Source organism: Nannobrachium achirus (assembly GCF_963921795.1).
Source record: "Nannobrachium achirus genome assembly, chromosome: 14".
Classification (NCBI taxonomy): Eukaryota; Metazoa; Chordata; class Actinopteri; order Myctophiformes; family Myctophidae; genus Nannobrachium; species Nannobrachium achirus.
The window spans coordinates 27,312,156-27,334,890 of record NC_137821.1 but is presented as its reverse complement, the minus strand read 5'-3'; the positions used below and the strand labels follow the sequence as shown (position 1 = coordinate 27,334,890).

Genomic DNA, 22,735 nt, shown 5'->3' with positions numbered 1-22,735 from the left:
CTCTAAAGTATTCGCTTTAAACAAAAAAAGGCTTATGTTCTCAATGTATTTTCAATGGTTAGTCTTATAGTATCAGGAGGAATTAATCCTGACATCTCTTTATCCCATCACTATTTATGAATCACATATATCTACCCTCAACTTACAAAGCTGCATGTTTTGGGTCATATTAGTCTACTCTGAACCGCAGTCCAGAATTGAGAACGGAAGGTCTTAAGAATGCAGAGTCAGTGTTGATTTCGTGGACTAAAAATATGGCGAAAAATGTTTGTCGACAGTGTTTTTTTCACTGACGAGTGACGAAAATTAAATAAAAACGAAATAAAAACTAAGCTGTGATGACTAAAACTAAGACTAAATATATTGACAATTTCGTCAAAATAAAAACTAGACTAAAACGTTAGGGATGTACCGGTACTAGTGGAGAAGAGAGTCATTTTATGTTTGGTTGCTCTCAGGTGTTGCGTGCTGAAAATAGCAGATCTACAAGCTCACAACGCGTCGCAGAGCACAACCAAGTGTAAAATCAGTCATTACGATGCCATCAAGGCCTGCCAAAATACATTTCAGTTGACTAAATCAACTGTAGATTTAGTTGTCCTAAATTCTTGTGATATTTAGTCGACTAAAATTAGACAAAAAACAAATACTTTTCAGGTGACTAAATTACTAAGGTCTGACTAAAACTAAATTACATTTTATTCTAAAGACTATGACTAAAACTAAATCAAAAGTTGCTGTCAAAAACAACACTGTGCAGAGTTGGTGAGGAACAACAGGAAAGGATAAGTGTGATTTTGGATGTGCTGCGTTTTCTTTTATGCAGGAAAAGAGCGGAGTCTGAAGCGAGGAAAGGAAGCCTCCCCAACAACAAGGAAATGCCTCTGCATCATCCCACCGACCCCGTCGAGCTCCGACGACTCAACTTCCAAACGCCTGGTAAGAAACAACTGAACCAACCTGCCGATGATGTCCATCTCAGTCTTGAAAAACACACGACTCCCGTGCAACTGACACCTCATCCGCACTGCACGCGATGCGACGCGAGCGATGCAATCTCATTAAAATACGTTTGTTTCAACGAGGACGTCCTGACCTACGGCGAGCGACGTCGCGGCACGACGCGACGTCGTCCACCCCTCCGGTTTTCGCTTGCAGAGTCTCTATTTGAGCGAGGTTTCGCGGCGATGTCCATAGAGATAAATGGCCATGTCCCAACCCCCAAAGAATTTTATTAATGAATTATTTAATTGATTGGTTCAGGCAGCCGCCGCAACGCAATGGCAGACGCTCCATATGCGGACAGTGTTTCGCAGGGCGTCGTGTCGTTCGTTCGCTCGCTCGCGTGCAGTGCGGATGAGGTGTGAAAGTACAAAACATTTATAAACACAAAGAGAACTAAAGGTCATAGAACCAAAGTAATTGTATTCATAGAATTAGCGCAATTTATAAAAAGGACCAATTCTGTTATATTTTGATTTTATTTCGATTTTTTTTGGCATCTGCCGCCTGCTCATTTGCAACCTCTGTTGATGTTAAGTGCAGCATCATCGCTTACCAAACATTACCATTGCAAACGAGGATCAGTGTAAAAAGAAGAAGAAGAAAAAAAAAACTTGTCCCCAGCTACAGAAGTGACAGGTGGCACATGTGAGGGACACACAGGGTCAGAAATGACAGTGTTCCCCAAGAGAGGGAAAGCGAGAGAGAGAGAGAGAGAGAGAGAGAGAGAGAGAGAGAGAGAGAGAGAGAGAGAGAGAGAGAGAGAGAGATTCTGCTTAGTGATGAGTGAAAATACAGAAATGCAAGGTTGACACATTGGTGTCAGCTCACATCATCCTGGCCATGCAGGTCATTAAGACCTGTCATGCTTATTCAGAGAAGAACAAGGTGCCCCGTACCGCATCCTGTTGGGTGCAAGTCACAGGATGCGGTGCAGCGGAGGTCAGGCTGCCACAAAAAGCGTCTTGACTGGGTGACACATTTCGTGGCACGAGCCAACGGTTCGTCGTTGACAAGCCGTGTTCACTGCGCTTGACCTTTTAGCGGAGAGAGGTGAACAATGGTCACGCTTCGGTCCGTGTCTCCATGTGGCCTTTTCTCAGCGGGGGAGGGGGTAAAGGATGAGAGTCACAGTCCATTTATCTCCCGAAAAAAAAGAAAAGAAATGCACATTCTCTGCCTCCTTGTGACCGTGAGAGACACGCTCAACTGCCGTTTGAGTCCCTCTGGCGCCGAACGCTGTGGGACAGGTGTTCGGAGACTGCCAATAATGTTGTAATATCAAAGCCGCGTATTTTTCAGGTCAGCTAGTTTGAAAGGGAGAGTGAATTATCCCTGCAGGCTCTTTTTCAGAAAAAAAAAGGAAAAGATTATGCATATTTATGAAAGCTCTTCAATGGCGTTAGGGCCATTACCTGGCAGATGGGTGCTTTTTTCTGTCTTTACTTCAGGTTCAGAGTGGTTTCAACTACTCTCCCATCTCCTGTCACAGCCCCCCCACCCCAAAAAGCAGAGAATGCAACAGCATTTTTGCCTCCTACATGACAGTGTCCTCTCTGAACGACTGAAGAGCTGCTACATTATACTGCCTCTTACCCTCTCTCTCTCTCTCTCTCTCTCTCTCTCTCTCTCTCTCTCTCTCTCCCCCCTCTCCTTCCTCCTACCCTCCCTCTCACCTCTTTGCACCTTCAAACGGTCGTTTTCATCTTGAGGACGCTCGACTCATGAGCGTCCCAGCGTGGCAAACGGCCATGCTGTGCCGAAAATGGACTTTGAGTGGCAGGCCTCAATAGAATCCTTCTGCCGTCTCCCAGAGAGTGGGAGTGGGAGGGAGGGAGAGAGGCGAGATGAGGAGAGGCCCCCACCCTCTCCATTAGCTAATGCCCACTTGTGCCATCAGCCGAGATGAAACGCCGCAGGCATGTTGGAGAGAGAGAGGTGTCACCCGGGGCGGCTCGGCTAAACGGCAGTTACAGAACCGTCCGCTATCCGGGGGGAAAGGGGAAGGGGTGGCGGGCGGGTTCGAGGGACTGTCGCCGTACGTGACATGATGTTGTCACGAAACGTCGCAGCAGCCAAATGTGGTTCACAGTTAGCATTTCACGTGGCTATGTGCAGTTCTTAAAATGGTTCAAACCCACACATGCCCCAGCCTCCTTGATCTTTATACACCTACACCTCGGCTGCCTGCATTATGCTGACACAGCACGCGCATTTACTTCCACTCACATTTAACAATGTCAAGTGTACCGTGTGTCAAAGTCAAACCAAAGGCAAATGCAGGCAGGAACTTTTGTGGCTGCAGACAATGCACGTACAACACAGCTGCTCGGCATTTTCACTTCAAATTAATGTCAAATGGAAACCATACGGTTGTTTGACACTGGTCTGCAGCATCTCTGAATTCACCAGGTTTTATTTATTTTTATTTTTTATCTTTGCCCCCACCTGCCAACCCTGCCCCCCCCATTCCCCCCATCCCTAGTCGAGTGTCTGTTTCCTCTAAAATAATAAGCATGACGGCATAGTCGAGCGGCTTCTAGCATGTCGATTTGTGTGTTACTAACTGATGTGCCATTTAGAAGATGTGCAGTAGCCATTCAATGTGTATAAATAGTTTCTGAGTGTCCACACATTTCAAACTATTTCTACCCGCTTGTTTGGAAAAGACAATACTAGTCATCACATTGCTATGACGTCTGCAACCTCTTTTATTTATACCGCCGTTTCCTCCACAGGTTCAGGTGCGCCCAGTTACCCCAGTAACCTCCATTCGTCAAGTTAGTTGGTCTCGTTTACGCATTTGACATGACTTTGTTTATTTTATTTTATGTTTTGTTTTTAGCTTTCATTCCCTCTCTTTTCGTTTATTTTCCCCCCCCTTTTTTTCCTGCCTAGCCTTGTACTCTCACACCACCACCCATCTAATCCACCTGGTGTTTACATGCCATGTCATCACAGGAGGCGGAGTTTGAAATGACAGCCTAATAACATGTCATCACTCAAAGCAGACGTCAAACATCTTGGCCTAACATTTTGGATTGTTTTGCTCTCCGTTTTGAGCGTTTTGTTTGTTTGTTCGTTGGTCTGTGTCCACGTTTGTTTGTTTGTCTTTGTGGCGTTCGTGTCCTTTTTCGTCACGCTAACTCCTCGCCGCAGCTTTTGGTGTAAATAACATTCTTCTCCTCACAATAGGGAGGGTCACGGTGTGTGGGGGAGTGTGCTCGATGACTTCTCATTGCCTTCTGTCTTCCATATCCTCTTTTTTATGAGCATGCCCACTGCTTTGAGTGCCCAAACTTTGCCTAACCAGATCCACGTCTCCATCTGTGGATCAGTCTCGTTACACTCACACACACACACACACACACACACACACGCACACACGCACGCACACACGCACACGCACACACACGCTGCTTCTCTAATGAGTCAGTGTTGGCTTGTGGTGGGGGTGATTCCCATGGCGTTTGGCCGCTGCCCCACTGACCTGTTGTGCGTCTGATTGACAGGCATGAGCAGCCACCCTCCCATCCCCATCAACGACCTGGCCGATCACCTGGAGCGCCTCAAAGCCAACGACAACCTGAAGTTTTCACAGGAGTACGAGGTAATGAGGAGTTTTCGTCCCACGCATTTTCAATGTCACACGGTGCAAAGCGAAGAAAAGAAATGCAAAGCATAGATCATACAAACAATATACGGTATTTTCTGCATTCTATTGCCACCAATGTTATACACATATTTATCTGTATTCGTTTTATGTTTACGTTTATTTGATCAAACAGGGTGTTGTGACTAGCCAGTAGTAGCCACAAGACTATATTACACCATTCCAACATACAGTAAAGCTGGTTGCACTGCTGCGTCTTTTCGTTGCGTTTTGGAAATCCGAAATCCACAAAAAAAAGTTTTCTGGCCAAGGAGAGAGAGAGAAGAGAGTGAGAGAGCAAGAGACCCAGTGGTGACAGCTGCGAAAAAAATTAACCCTGGTCCGAAAATAAATATGAAATGGTTTGCAGTGTGCAAACGTGATTGACATAACATGAGGTAGATTTTTGTATTTTCGTGCTCCAAAATTCGCTCAGATATTCGTCAGAAAAAATACAGCAGTGTGCAAAGACCTTAATACCAGTAAGATGCCCTAAGGGCGAGAAGCGACCTTGCCCTAAAGGTCGAGAAGCAACCTCACCCTAAAGAGCGAGGTTGTGCTGAAACAACAGAGACTGACACAATATGTCCATATATGGGCATTCACAGATATGGGCTTAATATTGATGATCTCGGCCATATATGGAGCGTGACATGAGGCTTGAAAATGTTATGCTATGGTTCGTCCCAAGCAGAACCAATATTTGAACATTTCTGTTGTTGTCTAAACCTGTTAAAAAACAAACAGTAAAACATAACATTTAATGCCAACCTTTTTTTGGTTGTTTCGCTTGTTGCTCGTTTGCTGAGAACAAATGTCAGTCTCAACAGTTCCACACATTAGATAGATAGATAGATAGATAGATAGATAGATAGATAGATAGATAGATAGATAGATACCTTTATTATCCCAAGGGGGAAATTCAGTTGTCCAGTAGAAGCACAGCAGTATACAGTTATTTACAAAGTTACAGAGACGTAAGAAAGGATAGATAAGAGGGGGAAAAAACAAAGACAAGAGCAGTACAGTACCAATAAAGAGAAGGTGCATCAATAGAGGGGGCGAATAATATATAAGTATATATACATAAAGTGTCTTGCAAAAGAGACCATAGCAGTCAATGCTAGTTAGTGCAAACGGTAGGTTCCGTACGGAACCATTGTTTACTTAGATATGGAAGGATGACCTCCCACTTGGGTAATGACGCCCCCTGGCGATCATTCAGAGAAACTACTTCAGCTCCCGTACTAACGTAGGTAGGAAGGGCCTGTCACTCAAACCGGAGTGACCCGCCTCCAGGCTATATAAGCCCCCGGAGGCGGAAGTAACATCCTCTTAATACCACTCTCTGCCACATTCAGTGAAACAGAGGGGCATTACGTGGGAGGTCATCCTTCCATATCTAAGTAAACAATGGTTCCGTACGGAACCTACCGTTTACTGTCAATATTCCAGGATGACCTCCCACTTGGGATTCTTAAACTCCCCTCTAAGCCACAACCTACTCTCATACCCCCACACACCCCTCATACGGGTGAGCACAGCCCAAACGGGCGTGACCCCTCACCCAGAAGGTCCCAGGCCCACCGGACCTGGGTGTGAAGGCATGAGAAAATAAGGAGAGACCCTGACAGACCGAAGTCCGCCTCATTCAACTAAATGAAAAGGACAAGTCCGCCTTATAAGTAAGACACACTATATAAGGAAAACACAGGGTCCCCCCCAAAATACCCCAGGTGGCTACATGCCCACCTGTGGGAGGGGAAGATCCGACTCCTCTATGACGTAGAGGAGGCAACTGCACCCAGAACCGAATGCGCTAGCGAAGAGGATTCGATATCCAGGTGATAGTAGGCTGCAAAGGTAGAAGGCGAAGACCAATTCGCCGAAACACAAATCTCCTGAACGGAGACTCCCTTTGCCAGTGCCCACGAAGTAGCCACACCCCTAGTGCTATGGGCTTTAAGTGCCGCCGGCACTTCCACACCCGCACTAGAGTAAGCCAGCCTAATAGCATCCACAATCCACCTCGAAAGAGTGGGTCTAGACACCGGCTTTCTGACAAGAACATTGCCCATTTCTACAAAGAGCTGAGAAGAAGCTCTAGAACCAGCAGTCCTGTCACAGTAGGCCTTCAATGCCCTGACAGGACAAAGGCAATTCAGCCGTTCATCCTCCACCGAGACAAACGGAGGAGGATGAAAAGCCAGAAGAACAACAGGCTCCTTAGGAACCACCATGTTCTTAGGAACAAACTTAAGATGAGGCTTGAGCAACACCTTGAGATCATTGTTCATAAACTGCATGCACTCCGCAGACACCGAGAGAGCTTGCAGGTCACCAACTCTTTTAGCCGTGGCCAAAGCCAGCAAAAGAGCCGTCTTGAAACTCAAAAGTTTCAAAGGCATCCCTACAAGCGGCTCAAAGGGAGCCCGACATAGGCCCCCTAGAACCACCTGCAGATCCCAAACTGGGAACAAAGACCTAGTCACCGGCCTCAAACGTTCAACTCCTTGCATGAACTTGATGACCTCCGGGACTTTAGAAGGTGCCTTGCCCGCCACCCCCAGGTGACAGGCATTAATAGCCGCCAAATACCCCCTAAGGGTAGAAAATGCTAGACCACTTCTCAAGCGGTTCTGCATAAATTCCAGAATTTCCTGGGCTGACGCCACATGAGCCACCACAGGTGGAACACGCGACTCGCACCAGTCCTCAAAGGCATTCCACCTTCCATCATAAGACGCCCTCGTAGAGGGCGCCTTAGCACTCTGAATGGTATCAACCACTTCAGAAGAAAAACCGGCTGCCAGCAGGTTTAACCTTTCACGTGCCAAACCCACAGGTCTAGGACCTGCAGGCCTTGGTGGAAGATCTCCCCCCTGGCCTGACTCAACAGGTCCCTGCACTGAGGCAGCTGCCAACCCGGTTCGCAAAGGAGAGGGGCGATCGCCGATCTCCACGTGCCCTTGTAGGGAGCCACCAGGAGCATCTCCAGACCGAACCTCCTGACTCTCTCCAGAGTGGGTCGGATTAAGTCGAAGGGGGGAAACGCGTACAGTAGACCTCTCGGCCACGTGTGCGCTAAGGCGTCCAACCCCAAGGGAGGACTGCCCTTCACCGCGAAGAACAACGGACACTTCGTATTCTCCGCTGACGCAAACAGGTCCGCCACTGGCTGACCAAACTTGCGAAAAATCTGGCTCACCACCCTGGGGTGGAGAGACCAATCCTCGTAGCGAGGACCTCCCCTGGACAGGAGATCTGCTCCGCTGTTGAGGAGACCTGGGACGTGTGAGGCCCTGATCGACTTGAGGCGCGACAAGCACCAAACCGTCAATTCTCGAGCCAGACGGTCCAGTGGCAACGACGACAGGCCCCCCTGTTTGTTGACATAAAACATGGCCGTCGTATTGTCTGTCCTGACCAGGACGTGACAATGCAAAATCCAAGGCTCGAAATGCTTGAGCGCCAGGAGTATAGCCATCAACTCCAAATAGTTGATGTGACGACCCCTCATCTCCAGAGGCCAAAGCCCCTGCGCTGTGCGCCCCTCGAAAGTGGCTCCCCATCCACTGAGACTGGCGTCTGTCGTGATCGACTTGTGGGAAACCACCTCGCCAATCGAGACTCCGCTGGTGAGGAACCCCTCCACCAGCCACGGAGACAGGGCGATCGCGCAGGAAGGGGAAACCGTAACCTTCTTGTACTTCAAGGAGGGCGGGATCCCGAGGGATAACATCCATCTTTGAAAAGGTCTCATATGAAACCTGCCCAAACGCAACAGATGTACTGCGGAAGCCATCATTCCCGTCAGTACCATGCAACTCCTGTAAGTGACCTCCTGGCCCACTTGAAAGGAGTCGAGACATTCCCGAAACCTGTCCACCCTCTCCTCTGAGAGACGGGCCGACATGTCGGATGAGTCCAGAAGGACCCCAATGAATGTAAGACGACTTGCTGGAGTCAGCATGCTCTTGCCGTGGTTGACTATGAAACCTAAGGCCTTCAGGTGAGCCAAAACCACTTGTGTGTGACGCGCCACTTCGTGGGCGGAGCTCGCTGAAATCATCCAATCGTCGATGTACGTCGCCAACCTGACGCCCTGCCGTCTCAGCGGGGCGATGGCTGCTTCGGTCACTTTCACGAAAACCCTCGGGCTCAGTGACAGACCGAAAGGGAGTACTGTATACTCGTACAGGCGACCCTCGAAGGCGAACCGAAGGAATTTCCTGTGTGGGGGATAAATCTGGACGTGCTGATAAGCATCCTTCAGATCCACTGAACAGTGGAAATCCCCTTGCCTGACCGACCGTAACATGGTGGGTACTGTTAGCATCCTGAAAACGTACTTCTTCAGGTACACGTTTAGTGCCTTTAGGTCCAGGATGGGACGTAGCCCCCCCCCCTTTTTGGGCACCAGGAAATAACGGCTCCAAAATCCCATGCGGGATTGGGTCCTGTCCAGCTCCACTATAGCACCCTTGCTTAGCAATGAGCTGATCTCTTCTCTCAAAAGACTTGCTTTTAAACCACGTGCTCTGGTATGAATAACCCTGCTCGAAAGCGGGGGTATGTCTGCGAACTGTAACCTGTAACCCCTGGTTATCGTTCGAAATACCCAATGGCTCGGGTTGCATAACTTCCACTGGCGCGCACAGCGTGCTAGCGTGTTTTGAGCGAGAGAAACCCCACCACTGTGCTTCCGTGACGGCGGAGCTTTTTGGCGGCCGGACCGGAAGTGGGGAACCTGCGTATCCGTATCCGGAACGACCGGATGCGGAGCGCAAGGGTTCAATAGGCCGCAAGGCGGAAACACCTTCTGGTTGTACCGCTTGACTAGCGGAGCTATTTTGCGGCGGGACCGGAAGTGGGGAACCTGCGTATCCGTATCCGGAACACCCGGATGCGGAGCGCAGGGGTTCAATAGGCCGCAAGGTGGGAACACCTTCCGATTGTACCGCTTGACTAGCGGAGCTCTTTTGCGGCCGGACCGGAAGCGGGGAGCTAGCGAATCCGTATCCGGTGAAACCGGAAGCGTTCGGTTTTGGCTCGATAGAGCGACAGGAAGAGCAAAGCGATTCGACTGATAAACAGACTCGCCCACAACTAAAGCATTCTCCCCTGACAGGAGAGGAACTTTTACGTTTAATACCTGCTCTAAGGCCTTTATGCTTGTCCCTTGACCCGGGCTCATAGTAGGCCGACAGAATTTCTGACTCAAGGTTAAATTCATAGCATCGCTCACGCGAGGGAAAATCCACTCGCGCGCATGAGGAACCATATAATTGTTTGACGTTAACATTACTGGTTGTTGATAAAACCTCTGACTGATTAAAGAGTCCTGACGGGACTCCATCATTCTTACAGGAGGCATGCATAAAGGATTCATATTGTCGACGCGAGGGATATCCCACTCGCGCGCTTGAGGAACCACATAATTGTTTGACATTAACATTACTGGTTTCTGATAAAACCTGTGATTGATTATCGAGTCCTGACAGGACTTCATCATTACTACAGGAGGCATGCACGATGGGGTCGTCTGTGCTAGTGCGAGAGAGTTGGACAGAGACAGACTTTGTTCTTTCAACATGTTTATTGCCGACACAGGAGGCATCAAAATTAACATTTTCATTTCCCCGACACGGGGTACCGAAAAACGCCCTCGTTTGGGGGGAGGGGGACCGAGAGACACCTCGGACCCCCGCCCCAGCACAATTCCCCTTTTCAGAGTGTCATTTGCGCTGTCCCCTACCGCGGCCACCGCGGTATGAAGACTGCTGCCTGCCATCCTTGGACGGGCGGCGCGGCTGAGCGCGCTCGGGAACCACAGCCTTGGTGCGGGGCCTGTCAGGCGCCCTGGCTGCAGAGGCTCCCCTGGAGGAAGACGAGTGCTTCTTAAAAGAAGCAGAGCGGCCCCTTTCCTTGGCGCGGGAGGAGCGGGACGTCCTCCTAGCTTGCTGCTGTTCATCCTGTGGCACTGTGGTGGACTCGACGATGTCCTTAGCCGCCTTGAAGAAGGTAACTCTACCCTGCAGCAGCTCCAAGCCCCCACCCATGAGGGTGGTGGGACTGTTCTCCATATTTATGAGAGACTTGTACATCTCCCCGCGAGGACCTAGAGGCTTCTCGCCCACGTCCCTCTTAGGCTCGAGGTCGACATAGTCGAGCCAGCGGGCTCTCTCAGACTGGAGGTTGTAGTCCATGGACCTGCCCATCCACTTAACCGCATGCCAATTGACCTTCAGCATGATGTCAAATAGAGTGTTCAGTTCAGCTGTGTGCTCCCCCGTGGGCAGACCTTTGACCAGGTCCTTGGTGGAAGCGAGCAAGAGCTGGATCAGATTTAGGTCCTTAGCGGCCAGAGCAGCGGACCGGTAGGCGTTACGAGCCCTGTCCGACTGCAGCTTGTCCTCCAGGACAGTGAACCCCGGCGGGTTGGTGCCGACGGGGCCAACAAACGGCCCGTTTTTAGCCGTGCCTACATCTTTGTACTGGGGTCTGACGGAACTCAGAAAAGATTGTGCCAACAGGTGGTCCAGGTTAGGGCAGGTGGACATGCCTGCCTCCGCACCGCCCACCAAATCCAGCACAGAGAAAGGCAGCTTCCTGGGGTCTTTATGTGTCTTCCATGAGGAATGGAGGGCCTTGGTGAAACCTTTCACCAGCGGCAGCCTGGAGAGGACATACGGGGCGGGAACCGAAGGCTCCTGCCCGGGCATTTCATCATCATCCTCTGCCTCTTCAGAGGGGAGAGGAGGTGGCAACTCCTCTCCAACTCTGGCCAGAGCTCTCATGTAGACTGTGAGATGATCCAGCATTTCTGCTGCAGAATCGACGTCCTCTGCTCCCGCTTCACTCGCTTGACTGGCGGGTGGAGGGGCAGTGGTGCCTGAGGAGGCCTGGGAGCTCCCTGCGGCGTCCAGTTGACGTGCTGGAGCCGCAGGGGCATTACCTTTCACAGTGACCGTGAGTCGAGAACCCTCGTCCTCGACGGAGTCCTCCTCCTCCTCGGCCGTGTATCCAGAGTATTCAGAACCAGAACCCTCGCTCTGACCGGAGCTCAGGTCCGACTCTCGCCTGAAGGTCTGGACTGTTTTGGTGATGCTCACGTCGAGGGGGACGTCCCCGACGGTCACATCCAAGCGTTTCTTTTTGGGCACCGCGCCCGAAGGGGAAAAGGCTACCGGAGATTTCGTCTGGGTGTTAGCCTTCTTGGTCGCCTTCTTAGCGGCGACTTCACCAGACCCGCCAGCTCCAGTGACAGTGGAGCTAGCTGCGGTCGGTTGCGCGGCAGGCGGTGTCTCATGTAGCACGGCGCCATCTTGACTTGGAATGGCGCGCTGGTTGTCCAGCGGATCTCCGGAGGGCAGCGCCGCACCTTGACCAACGGTGCGGGCCGCCTGGGGAAGGAAAGACTGGGCTGTGGGGTTGAGAGCAGTGGACCCACCTGGTGGAGCGCAGGCCCCGAGGCCTGCCCTGGCTAGGAAGAACCGGTGTATCAGTACATCGTGGTCGTAGGCCACGCAGCAGTCACAGAAAGGTCCTGCTCTCCCCTGAGGACTCAGTGCAGAGAAGGCGTGTGCAACGCCCATGCAGCCGACACAGAGATGGTGAAGATCCTGTCCGTCGATGAGTCCTGGACAGCCTGGACATTGCCTCGGCAGGAAGGCCAGAGGATCCATGGCGAAGCACTGTAGATAGAGTTAACCAGAAGCAGACGAGCTAACAAGCTAACGGCTAAGGCTAGGCCACGCTTGATTCGGGCAGGGCCTGAACAAGCGGTGAGCAGTGTAGCTAACGTTAACAATAGCAGACGAGCTAACAAGCTAACGGCTAATGCTATGCCACGCTTGCTTCGGCGGAGGCCTGAACAAGCAGTAATAATCCTTTGTTATAAAAGGAAATAACCGTCGATTTAGGACGGAACAAGAATAAGTATTCTTAAGTACGGGTTAATTCAACACTCGCCAGTGGGCGACTCCTAATGCCACCGCTTTAGGCTAATGCGCGAAGAATAATAATACAAGGCTGAGTTTCAACTTATCTGAATGTGATATCGCAGAGAGTGAAAAAGAGGATGTTACTTCCGCCTCCGGGGGCTTATATAGCCTGGAGGCGGGTCACTCCGGTTTGAGTGACAGGCCCTTCCTACCTACGTTAGTACGGGAGCTGAAGTAGTTTCTCTGAATGATCGCCAGGGGGCGTCATTACCCAAGTGGGAGGTCATCCTGGAATATTGACAGTAAACAAGTATCTCACTGTCATTGTTAAATAAAGCAAAAATACTCACATCGGGGGGGTTGCCCACTGCAACCACAGTCTTATACTGTTGGCCTCACAGCAGCTTCACTGGAGCAGTTAATGTATGCAGTTTGCTCAAAAACTAGGGCTGTGGCCGACTTAGACTGCTCTCAGTCTAATAGGATTTGGCTATTGAATGTGATGATTCAACGATTCATTTCATATATACATGTCTGTAGATCCGTAGACATTTTAGAAGTTTGGACAGGATTGTTCGACTCAGTGTTAAATATTATGGGAAGGAAGCAGATTATATTATTTAAGCGGTAATGGAGATTTCAAATTAAGGTTCGGAACAAATTACAGATGATTATGTTTCCGTTTAGATTTTTGCTCCTAGTAAAATCTACTTCGTTTCCAAACTGGTTCAGAGCCCTGGCATGTATTTTCTGACACCTTGGAAACACACAATATGTTTACAATATGTTTTAGGCATTTGGGTTTATGCTTGGTCTCACAATGGTACAGAGACGTGCAGGGACGTGCTGGGCCCCTGATTCAGCCCGGGAAAAAGAGTTGGAGAGGCCCTCGTTTTTATTTATTTTTTGTTATATTTCGTCATTGTCGGGTGGAAACCTTGTATGTCCAAAACCGTTTGTTTTGTATTTATCATTTTAAAAATGATTTAAGCTAGTGAAAACAGCCGATCTACAAGCACACAACGCCTCGCACCGCGAGGCGTTGTGTGCTTGTAGATCTGCAGTTTTCACTACTTTTGTGCAACGGCCTTGTATGATGAAGCAGGGCTTTGCTTTGCGAAAAGATGTATACATTTGAAACTTGGAGATACGAGGTTTCTGCCCGACAGTGACGATTTACTTTGTTGGCCACACAGCCCCCAAAATGGAACGAAGGCTGACATTTTAGTTTTAGTTTTTTCCTAATGGCCGGCCTGGACCGGCCGGGAATGAACCGGCCGTTCGGGAGTTGTCCCGCTTTTCCCCATGGCCAGCACGTCCCTGGAGACGTGCCATTTTAAAACCTCACACGTCCTGCCATTGGTAAGACACAAGATTTTCAGGGGGTTTGCAGAACATTGAGCTTGTAGATCAGCTATTTTTTGCTAATTTCATGACCTTCTCTGACTTCGAAGTTTAAATCTACCTATGAAGGTGGATTCCGCTTTTCAATGGGAATGGAGTGGTTTCTTGCCATTTGCGAGTTTCTGCAAAAAATATGCTCCATTCTCCATTACATTTTGAAAGGCAAAACAGGGTATGAAAAAATGCAGGACCTTTTCAGGAAAAGAGAGGGATTCACAACGGGTAGGTATTTAATATCTTGCACAAGCCTTCTTCCACGGCAGGTGATGGGGGCACACATCGGCATGGACAGGACTTGTGACGTAACAGTTGCAGTGCAGCCTCTCTAATCAAGATTATTTCAAAGTTTTGCCTCGATTACGATTAAGGAATGATTATATATATATATATATATATATATATATATATATATATATATATATACACACATATATTTATTTATTTATTTTTTCACTGTCCTCATAGTTCTCTGGCACGGTCTGTACTCATAATGAAACTAATCGATTTAATCAATTGATTTAAAAACTGTTTAAAAATAGTGAAAATTATAAGGTGAGCTATTTTCAGTATTTTATTGATTACTTTTTGTACAAGAGAGGATAATATAGGGCTTCATTGGTTAATCAGACTAATCGATGTAGTTGATTATATAAAATGAATGTGAATCTTTTCATGTCGATTCATTGACATACATGGATGTTTCGATACATATTGGGTTAATTGCGCGGCTCTAGCCGCTACCGCTGGCTGCTAGACGCTGATGCAGGACTGCCGTCTCAATCTGAGGCCGCTGTTCAGCGTAATGAGGAAACAAGCCCACAGTCTCGCCATAATAATATTTTCCTGGAAGCCCTAATCTCTGTCGTTACACACCCATTCCAACCACACCGCCGTTCAGGGCCAGCCGCCGTCATGTGGCAGCTGGTTCGGAAGGTTGACGGCCGGGGCTTGAAGTGGTCATCATGACCAGGGGTGTCACACCAAATTCTGGGCCCTGGGTACAAGGATTCACTGTGGGGCCCCCATGAATGTTCTTCATAGCGGGAGGGGGTTTAACCCATTTAGGCTGGGAATGCATTATTACGCATTATTTTTGCTTTAACTATAGCAGATCTACAAGCTCACTGCAATATATATCTGCTATTTTTCAATAGCTAAAGTATTAAATAGTTAAGGCCCCTCCACCTTGGGCTCAGTCCCACTTTTCCCCACCTTGTGACGTCCCTGGCTTGAAGTGGTCATGACCTGTTTCATCCAGGCTTTCTCTGGGATCTTATATCACTCGCGTTCAATTGCACAAAGTAGAAATGACACATTTGGAGAGCAGCGGCAGAACCGAAACGACCTGGACGTATGAACCATATCGGAATGTCAATCACTTTACCGTTTGATGTGTCTGTCTGGAAAAGGTCACCGTTTCACCAGTCTCCTCTAATCGTATTAATAGTCAAAGCAATGCTCTCTTCCTACAAGAAGCAGACAGGGAGTTTTCGTTGGCGCATTAGGGCAGACATATTGTGATTTTATCAAGAGAGTATTATGGTAGTAGCCCCTAGTGCATCGATTGATTTAGACCAGTTGTTCTCAAACGTTTTTAATTTCAAGGGCCCCATAACTCTCAGTTACAGACCTGTAAGGGCACATTTGTAACCCCCTCAAGGAACCCTGAGTCCCTGGACACCACTTTGAGAACTACTGACTTTTTTTCATTCCAAGTAAAGATCCCATTATCCACATTTTCATGGGGGGGAGCAGTTGGGAGTTAAATGTATTGCTCAGGGACACCTCGATACATTCCTGGGGCTGGGATTTGAACCTGGGACCTCCTTCCCAGGTGGGCTCTCTGCCCATTCAGCAATGAAATTCACGTTTCAGAGCAGAGTACTGTGGAAGTAGAATACCTCACCAGCAAGTACCGTCTATTCCCCACAGCAGTGGTTCTGCACCACTGGCGTATTTTAGTTTTACATTTTTATGTTATTCCTTAGAAACAATGAGCGTCTTCATGGTCCTATCCAGGATCATTGTCCTGGATAGCGTCCTCCTGGATTGTACGTCATATTGATGTTTACTGTGATGTTTAGCAAACGGTATGTCGTCGCTGTCAGGAGGAAACCGTTACTTTTCAGGTCAGATAAACTGTGTACTATAACTATACAAAAATAGTTTTAAAAATCATTTCAAGTCAAGTGGATGGCAGAGTTCACGCAGACTATGAAAAAAACAATGATGAACAATATAGTTATAGTTATCGCTATCGTTATACTGTAGCTCAGTGTGAATGGCTCGTTCCAAAAGTTAGTATGTAGTTATTTAGTCAAAAGTTACTTTTCATTGGTTAAATGTTATATAAACTTATAAAGGTTTTCACTTTAGAATATTTTCAAAAATAGTAAAAACAGCCGATCTACTGTATAAGTTCACAATCGCGTCGCGACTCTTGTATACAACGAATTAGGGCTTTAACTCTCCTACTGCCAGATTATTTATTTATTTATTGGGTCTGGCGCCATCAAAAAGCGGCTTACCTTTGCGACGTTATAGTAGATAGACAGACAGACATTTATTTATTTTTATTTTTTATTTTTGGTTGTGCAATAGTGCACTTTGGTCTGCCAGGCAGCAGAGGGCGGCGTCATGCGAGAATGAATGTGAATTTGCCTGTTATGTGTTGAAGAAGAAGAAGACCAGTCACTGGCCACAGAGCCTCAGAGCCAGAGAAAATCAACAAGGAAGTGAATTGTTCTCCGTTGATGTTAACGCATAATGGATTTTTTACACCATCACCGCGGAAAATGTGTTTACAGTAGACGGCCGCGCGACGCCTCATCAGCTTACAGTCATCAGACGAACGAACCGAACGAGCGCCGTATTGGCATCGAGGTTCTGTAAAAAATGGGGCGAACGTGAACGTTCGAAGCGGCGGGAGAGTTAATTTACGAAAAAAAAAAAAAAAACTAAAAGTTTAAATGCGGAGATACAAGGTTTCTGCCCTACAGCAGCAATGTCCTCTGCCAATCAATCACAACATGGGTGAAGGGATTGTGAAATTGATTGAGATATTGTATTTTTCACTGAGGTCAAAGCAAATAATATTTTCCCACCCTGAATCACCAAAGGAGCTCCAGCATGAATCCATCGCGATGTATAAATGCTGCACAATGCCTACAACAAAGCCAATCCTTTAGATCAGTGGTTCTCAAAGTGGGGACTGGTGACCCCCAGGGGTCCAAAGTTGGTTGATATAGCATACAATTTGGTTTTAACGTTGGTTAATGTAAATTGATTTAGCTCTATATTCTGATCATTGCAATAGAGTTTTTGTTCAGTAACATGCCATCTTTCCAGCTGTTAAGTAAATAGAAAATACATTGTCAGGTCAGGATATAAATGTTATCCATGCAGGAGAGCGAACACATACAGGAGACAGGAAAGTGATGACACAAATAAATTGGCAGACAACATTGAACACTATACCCACAGATATAAAAAGCTAGATACCTCCTCCGCCGCTGCAGTTCATTGGTGCGAGTGGTAAAAGAGGACTGGCAAGCTTCCGGAATTCTGAAGGACGGATGCTCTGTAGGCCAATCAGATGCGGGACTCCCTCTTTCCAACTGCAGGGGGCAGAGTCATATACTCTATGGGCAGAGTGCCTTGCACTGCCTTCCACAGTTCCACTGTACCGCACTTCTTGCCAGTCCCCTTTTACCAATGCCCCAGAGCTGAGGAGGCGTCTACCTTTCTATGACTATACCAGTAAGACGCCCTAAGGGCGAGAAGTGATGGAATCAACTTTTACCAAAAAATGCACAGACCTGGTTGGTTGTTTGAGTTGGCCAAAATGTGGCCAAAATGTGACCATATTTTCCCAAATATGGAGATGACTGACGTCTGACATCATAGATGTTTGATGTCATAGACCACATGAGACTGACACAATATGTACATATATGGGCATTCCCAGATATGGGCTTAATATTGATGACATCAATATTGATGACATGAGGGATCTCCATATATAAGGCATAAAAGGGACAAGGACGGAATTCATTTGCAACATCATTGTGATGTCAGAACAGGTCAGCTATATCCTTCTGGAATTGTTTTGTCAGAACAGGTCAGCTATATCCTTCTGCTGAGCTAGGATGAGGTGTCACGCACTGACGCACGCGCGTCTGCCGTTTTTTTATAGTAAATGCGACCTATGTCGCATGGTACTATGGTTACTCTCTCCTGATTGACTGAAATCGGCAGCCCACCTGAACATGTATTTTCTATTTATTAAAGAGCTGGAGAGACAGGGAGAACCGTGTTACTCAACAAACACTCTAAGAATGATTACTTTCAGAATATAGAACTTATCTTTAACAAAATATCACAATCTGAGCTCAGAAATGTTTGAGAACCTTTGCTCTAGTCTAGATGGTAGTGGCTAATGACACGTTATTGGAATCACTCTGACTTAGGACACTATGTTATATGGCTTGTCGGCTACCATAATTCTCATACTGGATGGATATGACATGATGGAAAAAAGACATCATGGGGCAAAGGTGATCCCTCGGAATCTTTATATTGCTGGTGATTAGCCTGAAAGCTAACCACTCAAGGGATGGATGGACCAAAAAGGAAATTCACCTCTGAACATTTCCTAGGCATCAAAGCCGTTTACTGCAGGGACACTGTGTTTCAGTATTCACCTTACGTTGACCGTACACTGTGAATGAACGTTTGTTTAGTGAATATCAGGAAAAGCTGAAAAATTGCATCAGTGCAAGGTCTTTTCAGGGGCATTGTGTTGCCCAGAATTGGGGGTCAGCCTTTCTGTAACCCCTTTTCTCTCTCCGCGGGTTCTGCCTCTGCTCCAAAAACTCCACGAGGTCAGGAAATGGCTGAGTCCCAGACAGACCCAGCCATTATTGCAGCATAAGCGTGGTAGATCTCACTTCCACAGTGCTTATTCACGGGCTGTGGAAAGTTATTTTCAGATTAGAGAAAGATTTATTTTTTCTTTTCGATGCATTTTTAGGATCCACCCGTTCAACACATTTCCACATATTTCAATAATACAGAGGCTGAACCAAAAGTGTGTCCTTCCCTGAGTTGCAATCTGGGGTAAGTTGGCTGTTAGAAGTCTCAGAATTGTATTCATATGGAGCTCATGCAATCTTGTCAACAGCTCTTGTCTCCTTATAGCCACGAGATAATATGAGGTGTTGAATAACATTTGACTGTCATTACCTTCGTCTAAAGAGGGAAAACGAAGACTAATTTTCAGACATTTTATGGTTTCTACTAGTAATTTACCCCAGAGACATCATACAATAGAGCTACATTTTTGCATCTACCTGGCATACTTACTACTATGCTGAAATCTATAAAGCACCATGGGGGAATAAATGTATTGTCCAAACGTTGGTGTTTAATCCTAGAACGTATCTCTCGCTTGGCGTCTCGTACTCATATTCCCTATGGGAAGCGTAGTTTAAACTCATAAAAACAAGACTGTAGCCATTAAAAAAGAAACAATACTTTCACTGTAATGTGAAATTGAATGCCATCTTTCACGTCTTGGTATTTTCCCTTTGCACGCTCGCAATATTACATTTTATAGTTCATTTATCTGTGGTGAGGGACCCCTTCTCAACCCCTGCTTTGCAAATCTTAGATTGCTGATTCCCTGGAATTGGTCTCGAGTGCATTACTCCACTGCAGCTAATCAAATGACCACAGGTAATGGAACTGCAGCTCCCCCTTTGTGAGCATTGGAAAATCCTCTCTATCGTCTAGAAACCTTACATGTCAAAAACAGCAGTGGTATAAAGTAACCAAGTACATGCACTCAAGTACTGTACTTAAGTACAATTTTGAGGTACTTTTACTTTACTGGAGTATTTCCAATTTCTACTCCACTACATCTAAGAGACAAATATTTTACTTTTACTCCACTACAATTATTTGAAAACTTTAGTTGCAGATTATGTCTACATTTTCACTACTCTATGCAAACCTTTTGTATGATGAAGTAAACATAAAAAGTAAAAAAAATGGAGATACAAGGTTTGCGTTTGCACCCGACAGTGATGATTTGAAAATGTCTCATAGTCCATTGTTATTGCAGCGGTAATAGCTGCCACATTGGGGGTATGGCTATTTAATGTTTATAACAGGGGTCTTCAACGTTTTCAGGGCAAGGACCCCTTAGTTGAGAGAGAGATGAAGCATGGACCCCCACCACATTTTCAAAGATTCCATATTGTTTCATCGTTTGACAGCACAATCATCAGTGTATTTTGGATTCATGTCAATTTGTGTTTTCAAATATTTAACCACTTGAACCGTCAATACTTACTAAACTTGACCTTTCACTCTGTACTTAGTCTGCTCTTTTTCCCCTCTACACCAAACCTTGTAGATCTGCTATTTTTGGCTAAAGTTCTCAGAATATGGACGCTAGGGTTCAAGTGGTTAATATAAAAAAGGCAAAAAAAATAAGTTTCTGTCAAACAAAGATTTGAAGGACCCCCTGTATTAACTCTGAGGACCCCCTGTTGAAGACCCCTGTCATAGTCCATTGTTATTGCAGTGGTAATAGCTGCCACATTGAGGATATGGCTATTTAATGTTTATGCAGTAGGCACCGACAATTAAATCAATGATCTTTTTTTTTTTTTTTTTTTTTCAGTTAGAGTAAGAGGAACTATACAGTTTTTACATGTATTCTTTTTTCTCTCTTTTTGTTTCAATACACTGTTTGAGATAAATATTCCGACATTGTATGCTCCTCGCCACTTGTAAAAACACCCCATAAATGTACCCCATCATACATGCATGTTTAAAATAGCCCTGTAGCCTTCCCAAGAACCTGACATGCAGATTCCTTGAGAGTTGCTTTCGAGCAACAGCAGACTTGAATAGAAGCAATTTAAGCTCTGCAGACATCCATCACTTTCCCTCGCTAGTATTGATCATGTTTGAATAGCTAATGGTAAACTGCCATATAGGGTGAAATTCTGTCTCTGTTACAAGCTACAGTGTAGCAAAATGTAGTGTAGTGCAAAATATACTGTTGCAACAGTGGTGTAAAGTAACTAATTACATTTACTCAAGGGCAGTACTTCTTTAGGTACTTCTACACAGTACCTACTGTTACCCTAACTTGAGTATTAGATCATAATTTACACACACACACACACACACACACACACACACACACACACACACACACACACACACACACACACACACACACACACAGTAATGACTTCATCCCTATTCTGTTCATCTTTTAGAAAATAGCCAATCTGCGCGTTCTGAGCTTGTTTTACTTAACAATTGAGTACTTCTTCCACCTCTGCCTTGTAAAAATGAACTAATGAATATATCTGTCTCTTCTTCTCTGTCAGTCCATCGATCCTGGGCAGCAGTTTACATGGGAGCACTCCAACCTGGAAGTCAACAAACCAAAGAACAGATACGCCAACGTGATAGCGTATGACCACTCCAGAGTGCTGCTGTCTGCCATCGACGGTAAGTCTCACCCCACCAGCCCTCCAAGGCTCCTATTGATTCTGCAGACAAGCATCATGCCCTTGCCTTCATGGCTCCAGGAAAAAGACTTATACCGTACCGTACTCTGTGAGTCGCAATGTCCCACAAGCGTAATACACTGCCCATTAGCTACCCCCTGTCAAAATGTAATATATTATTATGCCCCCTGGGTGATTTCAGGGAAATAGCTTCAATAATAGGCCACTTTGTCTTGGAAAGTTGAGTGACAAAGTTCAAAGTGTCATCAAAGAACAAAAAACTTTCACATGCATCTCCCTAAGACCTCAAAATCCCCTCTGTAATTTTTGATAATAATAATAATTCTAGCTCTTAAATAGCCATTTAAAATAGCTGATCTGTAGCAGCTTTTTTGTTTCTTTGTACCAGTTTGTTCTTACACCCACAGCCATTAATTAACCATTTCCATTGAGCCGCTAACGTGGAGGGCAAAGAAAAATAAACAAACTCTGGCTACTAAATGGCCGCTAATGTGACAAAATAGGAAAAACAACGACCGATAAATAGAGACTTGGAGTCCCTTCACACAGTCTCCCGGAAAGAAACACACAGCGGAGTGTTGACGGAGCCCATTAGCCGGGCACATAAACACATCTGCACGCCCACACTGAAGCCTTTGTGTGGTACTCGGAAGTGAGCAGGCTGAGCTGCTCTCAGCCAGCGTGGACTTGAGGGACTTCTTCATTCTGTTCTAAAGCCTCCACAAAGCCTTTTGGCGGCATGAGGCGTCTTTGTTTACTTTGATTGAGTTCTCTGGGTTAAAAGGCACTTGGGATTTGACATTAGGATTTGTGGACCGGCTACTTTCTGCAAATTCTGTTTGTCTTTCACGTACGCGTACACTGCAGGGATCATCTGAAGGCCTGGGCACCCTGGTGTTTCTAACCTGGTGTCCTTGGCCATGACAAAAAAACATTCAAAAGTGTTCAAATAATTGTTCAATGTTTCAACTTTTTTCAAAAGAATGTAAAGGGCTTAAATGTGCTCGGATTATTTATCTAACTCAAAAAAGGTTTTGTTAAAAAGTTAGTTTTAGGGGCGCCCGCTGGCCTACTGGTCCAGGCGCATACCACTTAGGCATTGCCACATAGGCATGGATGCCTGGTGGCGTTGCCGGTTCGATTTCTGATCCGGGCGACCTTTGTCGCGTGTCACTTCC

At 46.5% G+C, this 22,735-nt stretch overlaps 1 protein-coding gene across 4 annotated transcripts in view; it reads left to right on the top strand.

The window, feature by feature from the left end:
* Positions 1-22,735, top strand: part of LOC308297742 (receptor-type tyrosine-protein phosphatase delta) — a 221,035-nt gene that overhangs the window by 158,851 nt on the left and 39,449 nt on the right. For 2 of the 4 annotated variants that reach the window (XM_080741302.1, XM_080741301.1), the window contains exons 22-25: positions 827-939; positions 3,741-3,782; positions 4,515-4,612; positions 21,414-21,537. In XM_080741302.1, coding sequence (XP_080597428.1) covers positions 827-939; positions 3,741-3,782; positions 4,515-4,612; positions 21,414-21,537 — 377 coding nt within the window. The remainder of the gene's footprint in view (positions 1-826; positions 940-3,740; positions 3,783-4,514; positions 4,613-21,413; positions 21,538-22,735) is intronic. The other 2 variants (XM_080741304.1, XM_080741303.1) reach the window with 1 other exon arrangement.